Here is an 18,239-nt window from a genome sequence, read left to right as displayed (position 1 = left end):
CTGGCTGCCTGGTCGCCTCGAGCCTGACACCCTTTAACCGAGTTTAGGCCGACGGTGAGTATTATTAGCCAGCATATCGCGTGCTTCCGTGTCCTTACCTCGTGAAACAATGAGATCGTCCGCGAATGATACAAGGCACAGACACAGTATCAAGCTCACGCGACCACCTTGGAAATCCAATCATCCTCCTCCGGCTGAGCTGATATTATCGATAATATCGAAATTCGACGACGCGACGAATCGGTCATACCCTCATAATGAATTCGTAATTTGCGCGCAATTCGGTTTGATTGATCTTGCTTGGAATTTTATCCTGTTTGAAGTTACAGGTCTGAAAAACTAACAGAACCTGACTAAATACTGTAGCCTAAGTCTAATCAAAACTAACATCATGGTTAACAAAGTAATGTAATCTTATCCAATTGAACCTAACCTAACATAACTTCATTTAAACGAACCTAACCTAACTTGCAATTGAACTAACCTAACCTGATATGTAATTGAACTAACCTAATTTAATCCTACCCAATTTACCTTAATCTAACCTAACCTTATAAACAAATCTAACTGAGCTAATACATTTAACAATCCAACCAAACTGAACAAAGTAACCCAACTGAAAATCCTAATCATACCTTAAACTTAATAATAATGATGAAACTGAACTGTTGACCTAATCTTAATCTAACCTAACCTTATAAAATCTAACTGAACTAATAAACCTAACGATCCAACCAAACTTAACAAAGTAACCCAACTGAACAATCAAACCTTAAACTTAATAATAATGATCAAATTGAACTACTGACCCAATCAACTAAAATAACTAACTTAACAATCTATCTTAAACTAACCTAACAGATGTAAACGATATAACTAACCTAATCTGACAATAACCTAATCTAACCTGACACCAAAATCTTTTGAAATATTACTCTTCTCAGATAGAACAGATCTACGTTGAAACGTACAGAGATCGTAAATGGTTGAAAAAATGAAATTCCCCATGATGCGTGCAGCAAAGGAACGAGTCTTGAGCGGATGAAATTTCGCAAGAAACGAGCCGTGGACATCGTACGACCTTGACCCCTTGCAGACACATCGAGTACCGTTGTCTGTCTAGCGAATTTTTTCCCGGTGACACGGTAGGTCGCGAAAGGCACGCGAACGTAGACAACAACAAAGATTGTTACACTGTCCCGCGTAGGTGTATCTTCCGTTCCAAGAGACCACTTTTGTCTAACGGTCTGCACAGACGGCAAATACGCGTGGTATGTCAACAAACGAACAACTTTTGCTTTTGCGTCTGGTCTGATCTTGTCTCAGTGAATCATTCGTTTGATAGTTAAACCCGTTGTGCCCCCGACTCTCCCTTTTATTATCATGTCCTTGCATCTACTAAAATACATTCATAGAATTGTCAATATAGGACAAATCCTGTCACTAACAGTGACTTTGAGTTACATAACAGTGACTTACTCTTGTATCCTTGTAACTTTGCTTATGCGAGGTTACGAAATTTAGGAACCTTTGAATTTCTCGCGTCAATTTTGCGGTTGAGTTATACCGATCATAATTGACCCAGCAACAGGTGTTCCAGTGTATCGATACATCGAAGGCCTTGGTGTATCGACAGAACGTAGAAACATTCTTTTTCGCGGAATCGAAGGAGTATCTCGTCACGATTCATTTCGACGAGATTGTATCTTGTTCGATGCTCGAGGCGGAGATTCACTCGGGAAACCCGTCGCGTTGTTTCTATGCTAAATAATTTGATTGGCTTTTATTGCTTGCGCCGTTTTAATGCCGCACGTCTGACATTTTCTTCGGGATAACTTGCTTGGAATATTCTTCGACTTCTTTTCCGAGATTTTCAACTAATCCGTTGAATTACTCGCTTGGTAAAAATTCTCAGTTCGTAATTGGCGCGTTAATTGGCATGTTGGTCAGCCAATGACACGGGAGCGTTGACAACCAATGACACGGAAGGAAACCAATTCAGTAGTCAAATCGTTAAGAAATGCAGATCGATACAGTTACGAAGATTCGATAATCGTATTTTTGGTAACTGATAATCGGTTATCGGCGGAACAAAGAAAATCTGAAGGACTTTGATCGAGATATGTACAGAGGTGGGAGGGAGATAGTGAAATGTATCGAGCTTGGTAAAGAGTGAATCATTTTAAGACGATTAATACCATATGTACTAATAATGTGTCACTCTAACATTTTCCTTGTACAATCTGCTTTGTTTTCCACGAAACAATTTATCCAGTATTTTAGGAATACGTATCAGACGGTTAAGAAAGAAGTTCAAAGAAGTCCACGATACTTCGGCCATTTGCAATTAAAATCATTTCGAATTGTATTAAACTTACAACTTCGCTCGGCGTTTGGTTAGGTTGTTACGAAACTTGCCTGGCGTAAAAAATTGCCGGTGATTCGACATTTTTTTTATTTCGCTCAAAAGTAGATGGTAATAATGCAAAAGATAAATTGTCGCGATATAAAATAAAATATAGAGACAAATTTTTAAATTCTAGACACGATGGATATAAAAAACAACTAGAATGTTTGCGACTGGACAGTCATATTTGATGTATCTTGTTCATCTAAATTCATACACGCCAATGTTACTAAATTTCCATATTTCTAAAATCAGAGTATTAAAATTTCCATTACTTATAAATTCCAATATTTTTAGTTTTCGTTACTTCGACTCCTCAACTTTCCTAGGAAAATATCTCTAGTTATGAAAATTCAGATTCCAATTTTCTTAGAATCCAAATTATAAAATATTCCAAAATATCTATCATAAAAAAGCTCCAGATAAAAATTCCCTAGATGGAAATTTTCTAAGAATTCGAACATCTTCAAATATTAAGTTCTCATTATCCCCAGATTCTAATTTCACTAAACTTAAAATTCCCTAAACTTAGAATTCCCTAGGGTAAAATTTCCGAACTTCAAATTCCCTAAAATCGAAATAATCCACATCGCAAATTCTCCGCGAACAAAATTCCCCGAATGCAGAATTTCTTAGATTACAATTTACGTGTAATACGAATATCCCTAGTGTCAAATTTTCCTAAAATATGAACACTCTCAGATTATCCTCAGATCCCAATTTCCCTGCTATAAAAAACTCCCCAGATCCTAATATTACTAGTTACACCTAGACATGTCTACTATTCGATAGTGAATATCTCACTGACGGTATCTTAATACGTTAGTGAAAAATATTTTCAAGCGATTTATAAATCTACGATAGGAGGATTGTTTACTTTGCTACTATATAAATGAAAAGGAAGAATTTTTTAAATGATAAACTAGGTATATATCTGATGTTTTTATCGGGCTTCTTTCCCCTTGATCAAACGAGACACTCGTCTCATTCACGTAACTCGATTGAGAAGTATTTCAAAACCGGAAGGGAAAAATGAGATTAATCTCAGTTCGCTGTATCGTCGAGATTTCCGGGTGTTCGTCCTCGGGTTGACGAAGGGAGAGAAGAAGAGCCCTGCAGTTACTGCAACCGCAAATAATCGATATCCTTGCTGCGTCTCTATTCTCTTCGCTCAACCTGGCCCTTCCTTCTTCTCCCTTCGTCCTTCCGATCCTACCTTCGATTCTTTCTCTCTCCTGCACGATTATTTCTGCATACAACTTTTGTCCGCCTACGAGACCGTCCCCTCTTTCTCTCTCTTTTAATGAATAAACCTTTATCTTTATCCTTTCTTTCTATCGGAATAATAGATAACCCCCGCGAATCGAGACATGCAAATAAGCCAGCGTTCAAAAATCGATTACGGTAAGTTTCCTGCTTTTCTTACGTAATTTATACAGAGTAACAAAATGCATACAAAACGGTCTTTAAAATATTATCGATGTTAACGATAAATGGCAAATTATATTGGTATCGTGTCAAGATATCAAACTGATCAACAAGGCAATGTTTTCAATACAAGCAAATACGAAAATGGAAACGTATTCTAAAAAATCAACACAACGTCTAAGTCTAAGCGGTCTGATGTAAACAATCTATCTTTGCGATCGTCTGAAGTGGTCGCGATTTACCAACGGATCGACTCGCATATCTAATCGCGATTGAGACAAATCGGTCCAATTATCGTTATGAATTCTCAGCGTCAATCGACGTTCACTGACCAACTGGCGAATAAAGGTTGATTCACACTAATACACACGCGTTCGTATTCTCGAAGGTACGCTCCCCTTGACATTCGCACACGGATAGATATTTACAACTCCATCTTGCAAGTTTTCAATCCAAACATATTTAAACTTCAAGCCATACAAATTTCTTACAGATAATTTCGATCTGAGAATGTTTAGAATCTACAGAAATATATAATTTTTGAAATATAGATATCTAAGAAATTAAGATAATACACGTTTCGATGTACCGCACGTATTTCACTTTTGAAGCACTGATGTCTGGTCACGTGACGTCGAGTACAGTCTAAATGTCGAATCATGTTATACACACTCGAAATTTCCAAACCTTAAACTTTCAGAATTATTCGATTAAGTTAAATTTAAAATGTCGTCTACTAATAGTCCTTGTGACATTCAACGATAAAGTCGATCCTGAAACGTGATACAACCCGGTGATCATCACCTTCAAACCTCCCTAGCACCGGTCATCTATTATTAGTACTTTACGATCGACAACAGGAAAAGGTGGTAGGAAAAGATCGTGAACCGTTGCGCCTCCTCTCTCGAAAATATAAATCGAATTCGAACGTGAAATAATTTCGAGGCATCCTATCGAGTGTACGCTATCGAACGCGTGTCTCGATATTGCAAAACAATATTGTTCTGTTCGACTGTGTTCGTTGAACGACGGTTATCTCCGGAGGGAGCCTAATCAGAAGTCGTGGATCGTTGATTCAATGCGCGCGAACGAATGATTTGTTAACGCGTTTGCAACCGTTGACACAGTACAACGGTATTTTAGTATACTTTGCGATATTAGGTTAGAAATTTGTAACCTCTTACGTTAATGTGTCCGACCGGCAGAAACAGGATGTCGCTTTCAAAATTTTAGGTTATGGGTTTACGTAACCTCCCGCGTAAATATCTTCGATTGATAATCGCGGCTACCGTAACGTTTCCATTACTTTCTACGTTGATATTTTCAATCGGCATTCGATGCGATTGCGAGCAATCGAATGACTCGAAACGGTGTATTAGAAAAGCAAATTTTTGTTCTTTTCGCTTTAATCACAAGGAATTACCAGTCACGAAAGTGTTAATTACGAAGTTTCGTAAGACTTCTATCTCGCTTCGTGTACGATCGATTTCGATATGCACAATCGATTACTTTGTAGGGAAACTGTTCCACGAACAAAACACTTGGTATTTAGTTGAGAAACATTAAATAACATATTGATCATTTTTCCGCTTACCGACGAGATAAGGGACGCGAATATACTCTATAAATCTCATACTTAACTCGCATTAGTCGACAACTTTTTACGCGATATCCATAAATTACACGCGGCTCGTTAATAACGGCGTCGAGAACGTGCAATTTTCCATCTTGAGCTAATAAAACAATCTAAATTTAAATGCAATATGATTTGATAAAATCACATAATCTAACCGTAAGTAATGACTGCTGACGTACTAAAACAAAAATATTTGATAGTGGATGATAACCGTATCAATTTCTGAAAACTCAACACAAATCCTGCTCTCGTTATCTCCGTATATTCAAAGTACCGTCGTCATACAAATGAAGAAAGAAAAGAAAGAAATTAATCGTGAAAGTGCACCAAATGATGTAAAGATCGCCGAGCGTAAATGTGTTCTGATTATCTTGATTAAATGTTTGATTTGTTAACTAAACACTCCAGATTATGGAGTTCAAAGTACGCGTATAATAAAAAAAACTTGTTAATTTCAACCATGATATCCACGGTTTCAGATGTTCTAACAAATACATATGTGTTTTCAATGTTTGCTACAAATTTATCATTCCTACCGATAACTTAAGTCTTTGGTATATATTGAATGAAAAATTCCACGAAATATTAATTTCGTATCAATTAAAAGTGTATCCCACATTGACACACATTGCTGCCTTCATTTGCATCGATACGATATTTGAGTAACAACTTGCCGTTGGCAACACTGAAAAGAACAGCTGTTTGCACGTCAATCCGTTTGAACACGTTTACCGTGCGATAACCTTTCTAATGACTTCACTAACAATAACTAGACTTAGAGACAGCTTAAAACACTGAATTATTAATAGGCTCGATAAGACAGTACTTCGCATTCATAAGCGATATTTATCGCCGCAAACATTACATAAAAAGAAATTCATCGGGTTCGATGGAATCCTCCCTACATTTTCTGTAACATATTTTACAAGGTTTCGTGTGATAACACGGAATCAGGCTCGAAGATATTTATGTACGAACAAGAATACGTAACTGTCATTGCATTGTCACTAAAAGCGTACGATGAAGTTGGCTACACTGGCGAGCGTTAGGTCGAATTTCAATGTGCAGATTAAGAATGCTTCCGGATAGTGGCTCCACGTCGCTTTCACAAGCAACTAAATATTGCATTAATAAACCGCAGAACTTTGATGTAATATCGAAGAACGCATTTCGAAAATGATACGTTAAATAAATACGGAACGAACGTTTCATATTTGAGGCGAATTCGTGATACAAAGTTACGAAAAATTTGACTCGTGACAGTAAGGGAAAATGCTAAAATAGAAATGGAATTTTGGGTAAATATCTTATTTACAGTTATAAATAAGTCGTTTTTAAATCGATCGAAAATGAAAAAATAACGTTCATGTATTTGTGGAATATAACACTTGTTATAAATAAGGAGTTTGTTGTAAATAAATCGAATGTGAGGAGAAATGCAGAATTATTTTACGAAAAGCATAGCAATTGAAAGTAGACAGAGAACAGGAAGAGACGGCGAGAGTCTGCGCAGAAATGTCAGGACCGTATGCGCGAGAATAAGAACCTGCTTTCGCGAATATCTGATAAAAGAAGTTATAAAGCTAATGAAAAACATCGTTTCTTTTATCGCTTTAAAATAATTTAATCTGTACTCTACATAGGTTTAATTATTTAAATCCGATATGCGCCCGACTAAAGTTGACAATTAATAATAACAATATCTATAATTAAAACAATACAAAGCAAGGTACTGGTCGACCGGTCTTTAACCCTGCTCTCTCTTCGAGTATATATAACTTGAAATGATTATTATTTTTCTATAAGTGAATTGTTTAAAAATTGGAAAAGATATAAAATGTCTCGAATGTCACAAAATGAAAGATAAGCAAGGAGAATAATGTGATCGAACTTCTATCTCGCATTTCACATTATCGATTACACTTAAATCTGAATTATTGAAAGGATAATAAGAGAATTTGAAAATGATGTCATTAGACCATTGATGGGCAAATTAAATGCCCATTAAAAAAGATCAAACATCGGTGCATGTAACGATCGTGAGGGGAGGAGGGGGCAAAATTAGAGATATCGAATTCTTCCTATTTCTGGGATTTAAATTTCCAAACCAGGAAAGTCGAAAAATTACGATATTTAAAAATACTGAGATTTCGAATTTCCGAACAGAGAAAGTAATTTCCCATCACTACCCGCGCGTGCACGTTATTCGCACGTGCGTGATTACGCTCTCGCGGGCACAGTTGCCCATCAGACAAACGTACCGCAACAAAACGACCTAATTAAAATACACTTATTTCAATAAATACCTTTAACGCGTTACCGGCAGCGGCAACTAGTGGTCCATTATACACTTTCATCCTTCAAGTTCATCATTCCCGCTTCATTCAAAGTAAACCGCGGAGCTCACGATGTAATCACGCATTAACGGCAAAACACACGAGAAAAAAATAAAACGAAGAACACACATATTCGAGATCGTTTAATACTCATCTCCCCGGACACAATATCTGTAGAATAAAGAAACAGGACAAAAAAAGAATACGCGAAGACGTTCGAAGAGAGGTTAAGGTGGGGGAGAGAAAGAGGAGACTGGGTGGGGCAGCAGACGCCCCGCGGCAAACTGTCAAACTACGCCGGTTCCGCAAGGTTCGTGGCTATCGGCCGTCCCCATGGTAATGCTACGTTTTCCAACAGCGTGTATACACGCTCTCGCGTATAACACGCACACTCGAAACGTTACACGTTACACACGTTAGACACGTTCGACGCGATCGAAAGGAGAAAAGCAATCGTTACTCACCATCATCTTATAGTTCATTTTCCTCGGCGCGGCTACGTTTTCCATTCTCACGGACATGTTAGCGGTGTTATCGCTCGTGGCGCCTGCTCGAAACGATACCGTGCCGTGGTCGTTTCAATTGCTACGGCTGAGCGTGTCCCTCCTCTCTCTGTTCGTAGTCGTCGACGGTTTTCGGTCTGGCGTTGCCAAGAGAGCGGCGTCACCCCGCGTTTTCGTCGATGCAAAACTCGCACAGCACGGTCACGAACGAATTTGCACTCGGATCGGCCGATAAACCGGGGTGCGGGAGCGGAGGCAGAAAAAGAGAGATATAGGTGTGGGTGAGACGCTTGAGGGGGGTTGCCGGGGGAGGGTAGAGCTAGGACGAAGCACGGTACGTATGGTTATGGACGCGATAGCCGGCTCGGTATGGTTTTAACACCGACGAAATCCGATGCGACAAGCGTAACGATAAATCACTTTGCACGGAAAGAAAGAGATAGAGAGGGGAGAAGGAGACGAGGGGTTGAGACGGGAGGAAGAGCGAAGAAGAAAGAAAGAGGAACGTGGTGTGCGGCTTTCCGTTGCAGTGGCCGAACGTACACGCGGTGTACTACGTAAATGTAGCCGAACGAAGGAGCGAGAAATGATTAGGAAAGAAGGGGGTAGAGAGGTAAACCGATGGCGATACGAGACGAATGTCGGAGTGTCAAGAGGGTGTGTCGGCTCCGTACACTTCACTGCTATCGGTCGTCGTACACTTTTCTCTCCACGTCGTAGCTCGTTTTGTATATCGAAACACGCACCACACCGCGGAGAATCGGCTAACAGCACCGAGCCGAGTCAACGAACAGAGACTACCGCGAGATTATCACCTACTTCGCTGTCGTTTTCAGCCTCAGTGGCGGCCACTGTTGCGGTACGATCGTCCTTATCCACCTCGCCTACCGTCTTCCTCGAGATTGTCCCCTTTGTCGTTGTCCTGCTCGTTTCGTCTCGATGTCCTCTTGATCCACGGATCCTCGTCTTGCGCCTCCTCACGATCACCGTCTCCCTTTTTTTTTCTTTCTTCTTCTTCCTTTTGGCTCGTTCGCACTTGCTCTTCCGACAATCGCGAAACCTTCTCCTATCTTTTCATACTTTCCGTCGTCGTGTTCGTCCGTTGTATCGCGCGTGGCCACGCACCAGTTTTTTACTATCGTACAAATTCCACGGAGCACTACTAATACAGCATGTTACAAAAATAGAGTTTGTGTTCCCTTAAATAAAATAAATGTACAATTAATTGTTACTTGTTGTTAGGAAACATTTAGTGTATGTGTTGTCTTGTAGGTAGAGTCTAAGCTACTGCCCGGCGAGGTTCGCCCATCTTGCCCGAAACTAAGATGAGTCGCCGCGTGGAGGCGCTGCTAACACCACCACCAACGGTGGGGCTCCAGCGGCCGCACCTGTCTGCACGACCGCCACTCAACACACGCTCACCGTATCACAGTGTTCAGGGCCGACAATAATATTCACCGGGCACCGAGACAAATGCCGAAATTATTCTTCACGTTATTCAAACACTGTAAATTTGTCATTTGGACAATTGCTAAAGTAATGAATTTTTAAACTTGTACATGAGAACATTTAAAAATTGAAAAATTCACAAATTCTAAAATTTACAAATTTGAGAATTCGCAATGTTGGAAATTTGATAATTCAGTAATTTAGGAGTTTAGAGCTTTAGAAATGTTGATAGTTAGGAATTTTAGACATTTTTGGAGCTTGTAACTTCGAATATTAGTAAATTGAAAATTTCAGAGATTACAAAATTTGACACCCCCAAGATTTAAAAGCTGGAAATTTAGAAATTTGGAAGATTGAAAATTTGGTAATATAGAAATTCGAGAGTTTGAAGAGGCGGTAATTAGAGAATTTGAAAGTTGAAGCACGGGGCCCCCCAAAGCGCAGGGCCCAGGGCAAGTGCCTTGTGTGCCCGAAGCTAACGGCGGTACTGCACGGTATTACCACGATATCTTACGAGTTCCCTGAGAGTGACAAAGAAGAAAGTAACATGGCTACGACTGATCTAACAAGGACGAAACGTACTGCCTAAACGAATGACGTAGAGCAGAGAGGGCTATGATCACCGCGGTTTTCTCGACGAGTTTCGGCGTGGCGCAGTTGGCAGGCATGCGAATGAACGAGCAACGAGTACGACAGAGAGCAGCGACCAATAGTTTCGCTCGGCAGACGAGGAACGAAAATGAAGGACGATACGAGGGAAGAGAATGAAAAAAGAGGAGAGAGAAAAACGGACGACAGACAGTGGCGGGTGGTACACTCACCCCCGTATACGCGACCGTTTGCGATACGACAATAAACGCGTGTACCATATGCCCCCTTATGTAGAAATCTACCTGAGAAACATACGTGTACAAAGTCTCGTCTTGTTCATTCGACCATTAACCAAAGGAGAAACCGGTAGGTATCAAAAATCTCTTTCTTTTTCATAGAACCAGATCGATTCTTTCGGCCCTTTCGTTAGGTACCCGACCAAGTTCTTTCGCACCTTCTCGCGAGAGACTCGCGTTATCGATCGTGGAACGACCTCACTCACTTCTCCTACTCCCTCGAGGTCAGGAGACGAGATTTTCCTGTCGCTTTTTTTTCCTCCCCGACAGGAAAATTTTCGTCATTTTCTTAACTGGTCATCGACACTTTTCATTCATACGCTCTACCATTAATCACTATATCGACGCTCTATCTCTTACTGTCACCAATCTTTCCTCCATTATTTTTTACTATCTATTTAGCATTATTAGCGGTTGCTATGTGCTGATCCAACGTCGCGTGGTCGGACATTTGGAGATAATACGATGCAGCGTAATGAGACGTCAGCGTTCGAAAACAGTAAAATTTTGAAGACTCGCTTCTGTTGTATTATTTTTCAAGGTTTAAAAATTACGAAGTCCCAGATTCCGCAATTAAGGTAAGTTTAACCGATACGTTACGAGACACAATTCACGGTGCAATTACGTGCTATTGTAAATATACAATCGCAAGGAAATACGATATCGAAACATTACTTTCGATAATGGCAATATTGACTTTATGCTGGACAGATGTCTGGGCATGTGCCTTTCTGCGTAAAAACCTTGAAAAGACTTTTAAAAATAAACATAAATATTTTCTGATCTTCTGTTCGGATTAATCTTCGTAAGAAGTCAGTTTGGTAAAAATTGTTTTTCGTTTTAGATCTGTAATCTACCCCATGATGCTTCTATTGTTTCAGAAATGGATTGATACGGAAGGTATATATTTACCATAATGGGCGATACGATACAAAGAATTATGACTAATATAAGCAATAACTGTGTCATCAGGATATTACTCACGTTCCGTTATTTACCGTAAACTTTACCTCCGATTAACGCTGACTAATGAATCTGTCCGAAAATCCTCATCTATAATACGGTACCTAACTGCAGATCCTAATCGCTTCAGAATGTTCCTGTCTTCGATGCAAAAATTATTAAATCCTTCGAGGAGTTGTTAAAGTCAAAGGTGAAAATCCAGAAACTTCATTAGTCTGCTAATTCGATCTAACAACAAGCTTCTAAATCGGACGGGGAATGTTAAAAATACATCTTTCCCTGGCCCAAGATAATGCCAAAGCTCTTACTAACACGGTCAATGTCTACCGTTCTCACGAGTGACGCATAATTCAATAAAACCCGCGTAACGACTTAGATGCATTATACCTAATTCTTTGTCACTACTCAAACAAAATGTAATCGTCTTAGATTTTCGAAGCTCGTTTGAAATTTTATCTAGAATTATATCTAGAAAAATACAAAAGATGACTCAGTGCTGAAAAGATGAAAACAATGCTACGTTAAGATTACTTCCTAGTGACTGAATTATAAATCAATTATTGTGGACAAGTTAATGTATAAAAATTGTGATACTAGGATTTTATAAAGAGCTAGATAAAGGGATATAAGACATAAGACATAAGGGTGTAAAGATATTGTGATCTAGGGATATGTAGGTACATCTATGGATATATATAGATATTTGGGCCCTTGTATCAGTAATATGTGCTAAGGATATTTAGAGGTTTCTAGAGGCATACTATGATACTAAGGATATGTAGGAACGTTTGCAGCTATCTAAGGAGATGTAGGGCTGTGTTAAGATATACAAAGAGGTTTGGGGGGGTATAAGGAGGTTTGAGGATGTCTGAGGGGATGTCTAGGGATATCTAAATTTATCTAGGGAGATGTCTGAGGACATTTAGGGACATCTAAATTTATCTAGGCAGATTTAGAGATGTCTGATGAAACCTAGGGATGTCTAATGATGTCTAAGGAGATCTAGGTCGATCTAAGGATATATAACTACTCTTATGGAGATCTAGGGATATCTATCCACGTGTAGGGATATCTAGAGTTATCCAATAATATCTACAAAAATCTAAATAGCTTTAGAGACATGTTCGACTATCTAAGAATATTTAAGTAGATCTACAGACACCTAAAACAAGTATCTAATAATTTTGCAAATAAATTGTCTGTTCTATGCAACATAATTGGATCGAGAAACGAAAATTTCGACCGACAACTCGATCGATCCGTCAGTCCATAAACGTGTTACCGTAAAGTTGGTTTGTAGTTGAGTTGGGCAGCCCTGTGCGTGCACACAATCGTTGGCAAAATCATGCCTGCCTACTACCTGAGCCATCATCCGTACGGTCAATTCAAAGAAGCCCCTGACCGAGGGAGCCTAGTGACTTAGTCATTAACATCGACTGGCCGTTTACCTGGATTTGCCTGCCACGCACGAGACGAAAGAAGAAAGCAGACCACTTTGTTTTGACCGATGTCTTTTCTTGTATCTCTTCCTCTCTTTCCCTCTCATTCACTACGAAGTCACGGACAAGGTCAAGGCCGCTGGCCTTCATTTCTCGACATCCACAACCACCTACGAGCTCTCCTCTCTCTCTAGGCCTCTCTTGTTCGTTCGTGTTCTTTCTAATCTTATGCATTTACCTTGCGATACTTAATTACGAATGGTAATTCGATTTTAGACTCCAGTTGTGCACGCAATCCATTGAGCATCGAAGTAACTGGGATTTACTAGTTACTGTTACTCTGAGGAGCATCCATGCGTTATGGTTATGCGTTGAATCGATGCTCTTTGCGTTCCTTGCGTTATATCGCCATGTGAGAGACTAGGATTTACTAGTTACTGTTACTCTGAGGAGGATCCGTGCGTTATGGGTATGCATTGAATCGATACTCTTTGCGTTCCTCGCGTTATATCGCCATGTGAGAGATGTGTTGCACAACACGTGTTAGGTTAACCCTTGGATCTCCACGTGAGACAGAGATGAGTTAGATCATCTCTGTATGGTTACTGGTTATTGCCAATAATTTGGAGATGAGAGTAATTGCAAACGTAGAAATATGGGAATGAGGGTAATTCTCAACGTAGAGATTTGGGAATGAGAATAATTGCAAATGTAGAAATATGGGAATGAGGGTAATTCTAAATGTAGAAAATTATAAACCTAGAAATTTATAAATGTGACTAATTGCAAAAATAAAGATTTAGAAATAAGAATAATTATAACTAAAAAAACTTGCAAATAAGACAAACTAAAAATGCAAAAATTTCGAGTTGAAGCAAAAATCGAATGACGTCAGATTTTTAATATGCACCGATCTAATGTTTCGAGAAACGTGTTCTCGTTCCCCTTTATTTTATAATATACTTTCTACTGTTCGTCCCGCCCTTCCGTTTTCCACCGCCCGTTTTTTCCGCAGCCCCAACCAGCAGCCCGCCGTCCAGCACCGAGCTTCGTACAAAAATGTCCCTTGCAGAGAATGAACGATCTCACCTGGTCGACACGTTCGTTCTACTACGCGTGGAATTGCACGGAGATGAGAGGAGGACGGCAGCCACTCAGACATTCCGTTGCTCGTACGAACAGGTTTCCTACCGATTGCAGAAAAAAAGCACGTTGAGCCAAGTAAGCTAAACAAAGTTATTCGCGGAGAACCGATACGCCCGGATTTCGGTAAGGGAAGGAAGAAAATCAGCCCTGAACTTATGATATTCCGAGATCACCGTAACAATCCAAAAGGGGATGCATGAAAAAATAACTCGAAAATATTTTATGCAATTTTTTGGGTATAAGCGAAAGAGTTGATAGAGTAGAATATCGTGTATACAGTTTTCGGGGACAAAAATTAATTAATTTGCAAATCTACAAATCTATAAATTTCCAAATTCTTAAATTCATAAATTCTCAAAGCCCTAAACTCTTAAATCCCCAATTTCCCAAATTCCTCTAATTCATCAAATTCCCAAATCACACAAATTTTCAAATTCCTAAATCTTTACATTCCCAAATCCCTTGATCCTCAAATCTCTATATTTCCAAATTCCCAAATCTCCAAATCCCCAAATTCCTAGTTCCCCAAATTTACAAATCTCCAAATCCCCAAATTCCTAGCTCCCCAAATTTACAAATCCCCAAATCTCCAAATCCCAAAATTCCAAAAATTCCCAAATCTCCAAATCCCCAAATTCCTAGCTCCCCAAATTTACAAATCCCCAAATCTCCAAATCCCCAAATTCCTAGCTCCCCAAATTTACAAATCACCAAATCCCCAAATCCCCAAATCTCCAAATCCCCAAATCCCCAAATCCCCAAATCTCCAAATCCCAAAATTCCCAAATCCCTAAACCCTCAAATCCCCAAATCTCCAAATCCCCCAAATCCCCCAAATCCCAAAATCCCCCAAATCCCAAAATTCCAAAAATTCCCAAATGACATAAATTATTAATTTCTCTGCACCTTGATACTTCTTTACCAACATCAATGGGCCCCATAAAAAAAGTATGTACCTGTACATGACCGCGTATACACCGATATGAATTTGAGCATAGTTTCGCAATTAGCCAAAAAGGTGTACAGAACAATCGTTTCGATTTAACCTATCACTCGCTGTCTCGATAAATAACGTTGAAAGGCTGGCTGCGACACGTTCGATGATTTTTAATCAACGTCAACGCAGTCTTTGAAAAAAAATATCACTTTCGACCTTTCGATATCGCGATCAACCTGGGTGGTGCGGCATGTTTATAGCGGTCGTTTATAATCCGTGGAAATATTGATATCATAGATGTATAATTCCTCGTACGACTCGTGCTTGCGGATTTAATTTTAATCCATAAAGTCCCTCTATGTTAATAAAATTAGTATTAGTCTAAGTTTTTTAAATCAGTTTTCTCAAATCTTTAAATCAGAACACTGCATATTTATAAAAAAGTGAGACAGCAAAATTTGACGTCCCCTTTATGGACCTTCATATTTCATAATTATATAAACGAGAATTAATTCCTGTTATTCGCAATTTTTAATTATCTCCAATAAATGATACAGTACATCTTTATAAAATTGATAAGTTTACAGTTTCATGCGTATTCGGGAATTTATGTAAGCATCCGTAATTACGCTTGTTAACAAACAGTTTAATACGCGAGCAGTCTTTAAAGCACTAAATAAGATGCTTGTAGCAGCGACGTTGTAAGGTTTCGTCCAATCAGACAGATCAAAACAGATCATCGTCTGAATCGTCGATTGAAATAAAACGAAATAAGCAGTCTGTCGCTGACGAGTTCATAGAGGAAAAGAAACGAATTGATTAGAGAAGACCGGTGAATATCACGGCAAGAAATTCCTCGAGATACGCCAAAATTCCCTAGGGGCAGTCGGGTCAACAGGAAGTCAAGGCCACGCGGTCAATTGCCCCGCGATCCGTCGCCGTTATAAATAGATACGAGCGGCCGGTATCTACGCGTCTATTTTGCACGCACGCTGTAAAATCCGAATTGACGTTATTTCGATCCGTACATACGTCTCAATTTTTTCCTTAACTTTTTTATCGGACGTCTTCGGGCTTCCCATTGATTAAACGTATCGATCGTTGACCCTTAATTTTTATAAATACGTGTTAATGAAACAGCAACTTTTCCCGATAACACCGCGGAAACAGGTGATACACCACTCTCGACTAAAAATAATTGCATCGCAACAAAGCGTAATTTGCTGGTATGATTTTCGATGTTTTATGATTGATTGGGTACAGTTATAAGTTTCTTGTTACCATTTATGTAATTCATTAAATTCGATTTGGATATTTTGGGAATTTTGGGAATTTTGGGATTTGGGGAATTTGGGGAATTTTGGGGATTTGGGGATTTAGGATTTTGGGGATTTGGAGATTTGGGGAATTTTGAAATTTAGGGATTTGGGGATTTCGGAATTTTGGGAATTTTAGGATTTGGAGAATTTGGGGATTTAGGGATTTGGGGATTTGGAGATTTGGGGAATTTTGAAATTTAGGGGTTTGGGGATTTGGGAATTTTAGGAATATTGGAATTTGGGGAATTTTAGGATTTGGGGATTTGATGATTTGGTAATTTGGTAATTTGGTAATTTGGTAATTTGGTAATTGTGGGATTTGGTAATTTGGTAATTTGGTAATTTGGTAATTTGGTAATTTGGTAATTTGGTAATTGTGGGATTTGGTAATTTTTGGATTTGGTGATTTGGTAATTTGGTCATTTGGTCATTTGGTCATTTGGGAATTTTGGGATTTGGTGATTTGGCAATTGGCAATTTTTGAATTTGGTGATTTGGTAATTTGGTAATTTTGGGATTTGGTCATTTGGAGATTTGTAAATTTTGGGATTTATGCATTTAGGGAATTGGGAAATTTTTAAGGATTTAGGGGATTAGAAAATTTTTAAGGAATTAGGGAATTGGGAAATTTTTAAGGATTTAGGAAATTGGGAAATTTTTAAGGATTTAGGAAATTGGGAAATTTTTAAGGATTTAGGGAATTTGGAAATTTTTAAAGAATTGGAGAATTGGGAAATTTTTAAGGATTTAGGAAATTGGGAAATTTTTAAGGATTTAGGGAATTTGGAAATTTTTAAAGAATTGGAGAATTGGGAAATTTTTAATGATTTAGGGAATTGGGAAATTTTGAAGGATTTAGGGAATTTGGAAATTTTTAAAGAATTAGAGAATTGGGAAATTTTTAATGATTTAGGGAATTGGGAAATTTTTAAGGATATAGGAAATTGGGAAATTTTTAAGGATTTAGGGAATTGTAAAATTTTGAAGGATTTAGGAAATTGGGAAATTTTGAAGGATTTAGGGAATTGGGAAATTTTTAAAGAATTAGAGAATTGGGAAATTTTTAATGATTCAGGGAATTGGGAAATTTTGAAGGATTTAGAGAATTAGGAAATTGCAACGTATTTAGGGAATTGAAAAATTTGTAAAGACTTAGGGAATTGGGAAATTATTAAGGATTTAGAGAATTGCGAAATTGTTAGGAATTTAGAAATTCATAAAGAATTACATTTCTAGTCTCCACATTTGTAAGTACCAGACTTCAACATCTCCAAATTCATTAATTCACAAGTTCATGAAAGTCCAGACTCGTACATTCTATTCACCAATTCCTTTCCAATAAGTTCTCAAATTCATTATAAATAAAGGGTACCTAGCACCCCAAATAAAAATCCTAGTTACGTCAATGTCGATGATGTCAAACAATGCGAAGTTAATATGGCGATTTAATACCCTTTTATCAGCCCCTTTCATCTCGACCCCAAATGTATGTTAGGTTAGTACACACAATTGACCCCAGGATTTCCAAACAGAATTTCTATGTATACGTTCAATACTACGCAAGTATATGTCTGTTAATTAATGACTGTACCTGAAGAAAATCTGAGACATCACAATACGTAGGAGGACACGGTTCCTATGAAACAAGAAGAGTACTTATTGATCCGGTAGGTGGTGGATGTAGCGAGCAGGGCTTATAAATGCCATCCGCCACGAAAACTATAACCAATGCTAGTTTACCCCCCTTTGACGTACAATTATTATGCAAAGCCTATGCAGACCTTCGTTT

At 38.6% G+C, this 18,239-nt stretch overlaps 1 protein-coding gene across 13 annotated transcripts in view; it reads right to left on the bottom strand.

Annotated features, from left to right (window-relative positions):
* Positions 1-9,731, bottom strand: part of shep (RNA binding motif single stranded interacting protein alan shepard) — a 37,570-nt gene extending 27,839 nt beyond the window's left edge. For 2 of the 13 annotated variants that reach the window (XM_076531073.1, XM_076531069.1), the window contains exon 1: positions 8,272-9,719. In XM_076531073.1, the coding sequence (XP_076387188.1) occupies positions 8,272-8,328 (57 nt within the window). In that variant the 5' untranslated portion in view covers positions 8,329-9,719. Of the gene's footprint in view, positions 1-98; positions 128-4,424; positions 4,512-5,019; positions 5,025-7,777; positions 8,069-8,271 lie in introns of those variants that run through there. The other 11 variants (XM_076531071.1, XM_076531076.1, XM_076531068.1 and 8 more) reach the window with 10 other exon arrangements.
* Between the last annotated feature and the right edge of the window lie 8,508 nt (positions 9,732-18,239).

Source organism: Megachile rotundata, chromosome 4, assembly GCF_050947335.1.
Source record: "Megachile rotundata isolate GNS110a chromosome 4, iyMegRotu1, whole genome shotgun sequence".
Classification (NCBI taxonomy): domain Eukaryota; kingdom Metazoa; phylum Arthropoda; class Insecta; order Hymenoptera; family Megachilidae; genus Megachile; species Megachile rotundata.
This window is presented reverse-complemented; position numbering and strand designations above follow the sequence as displayed.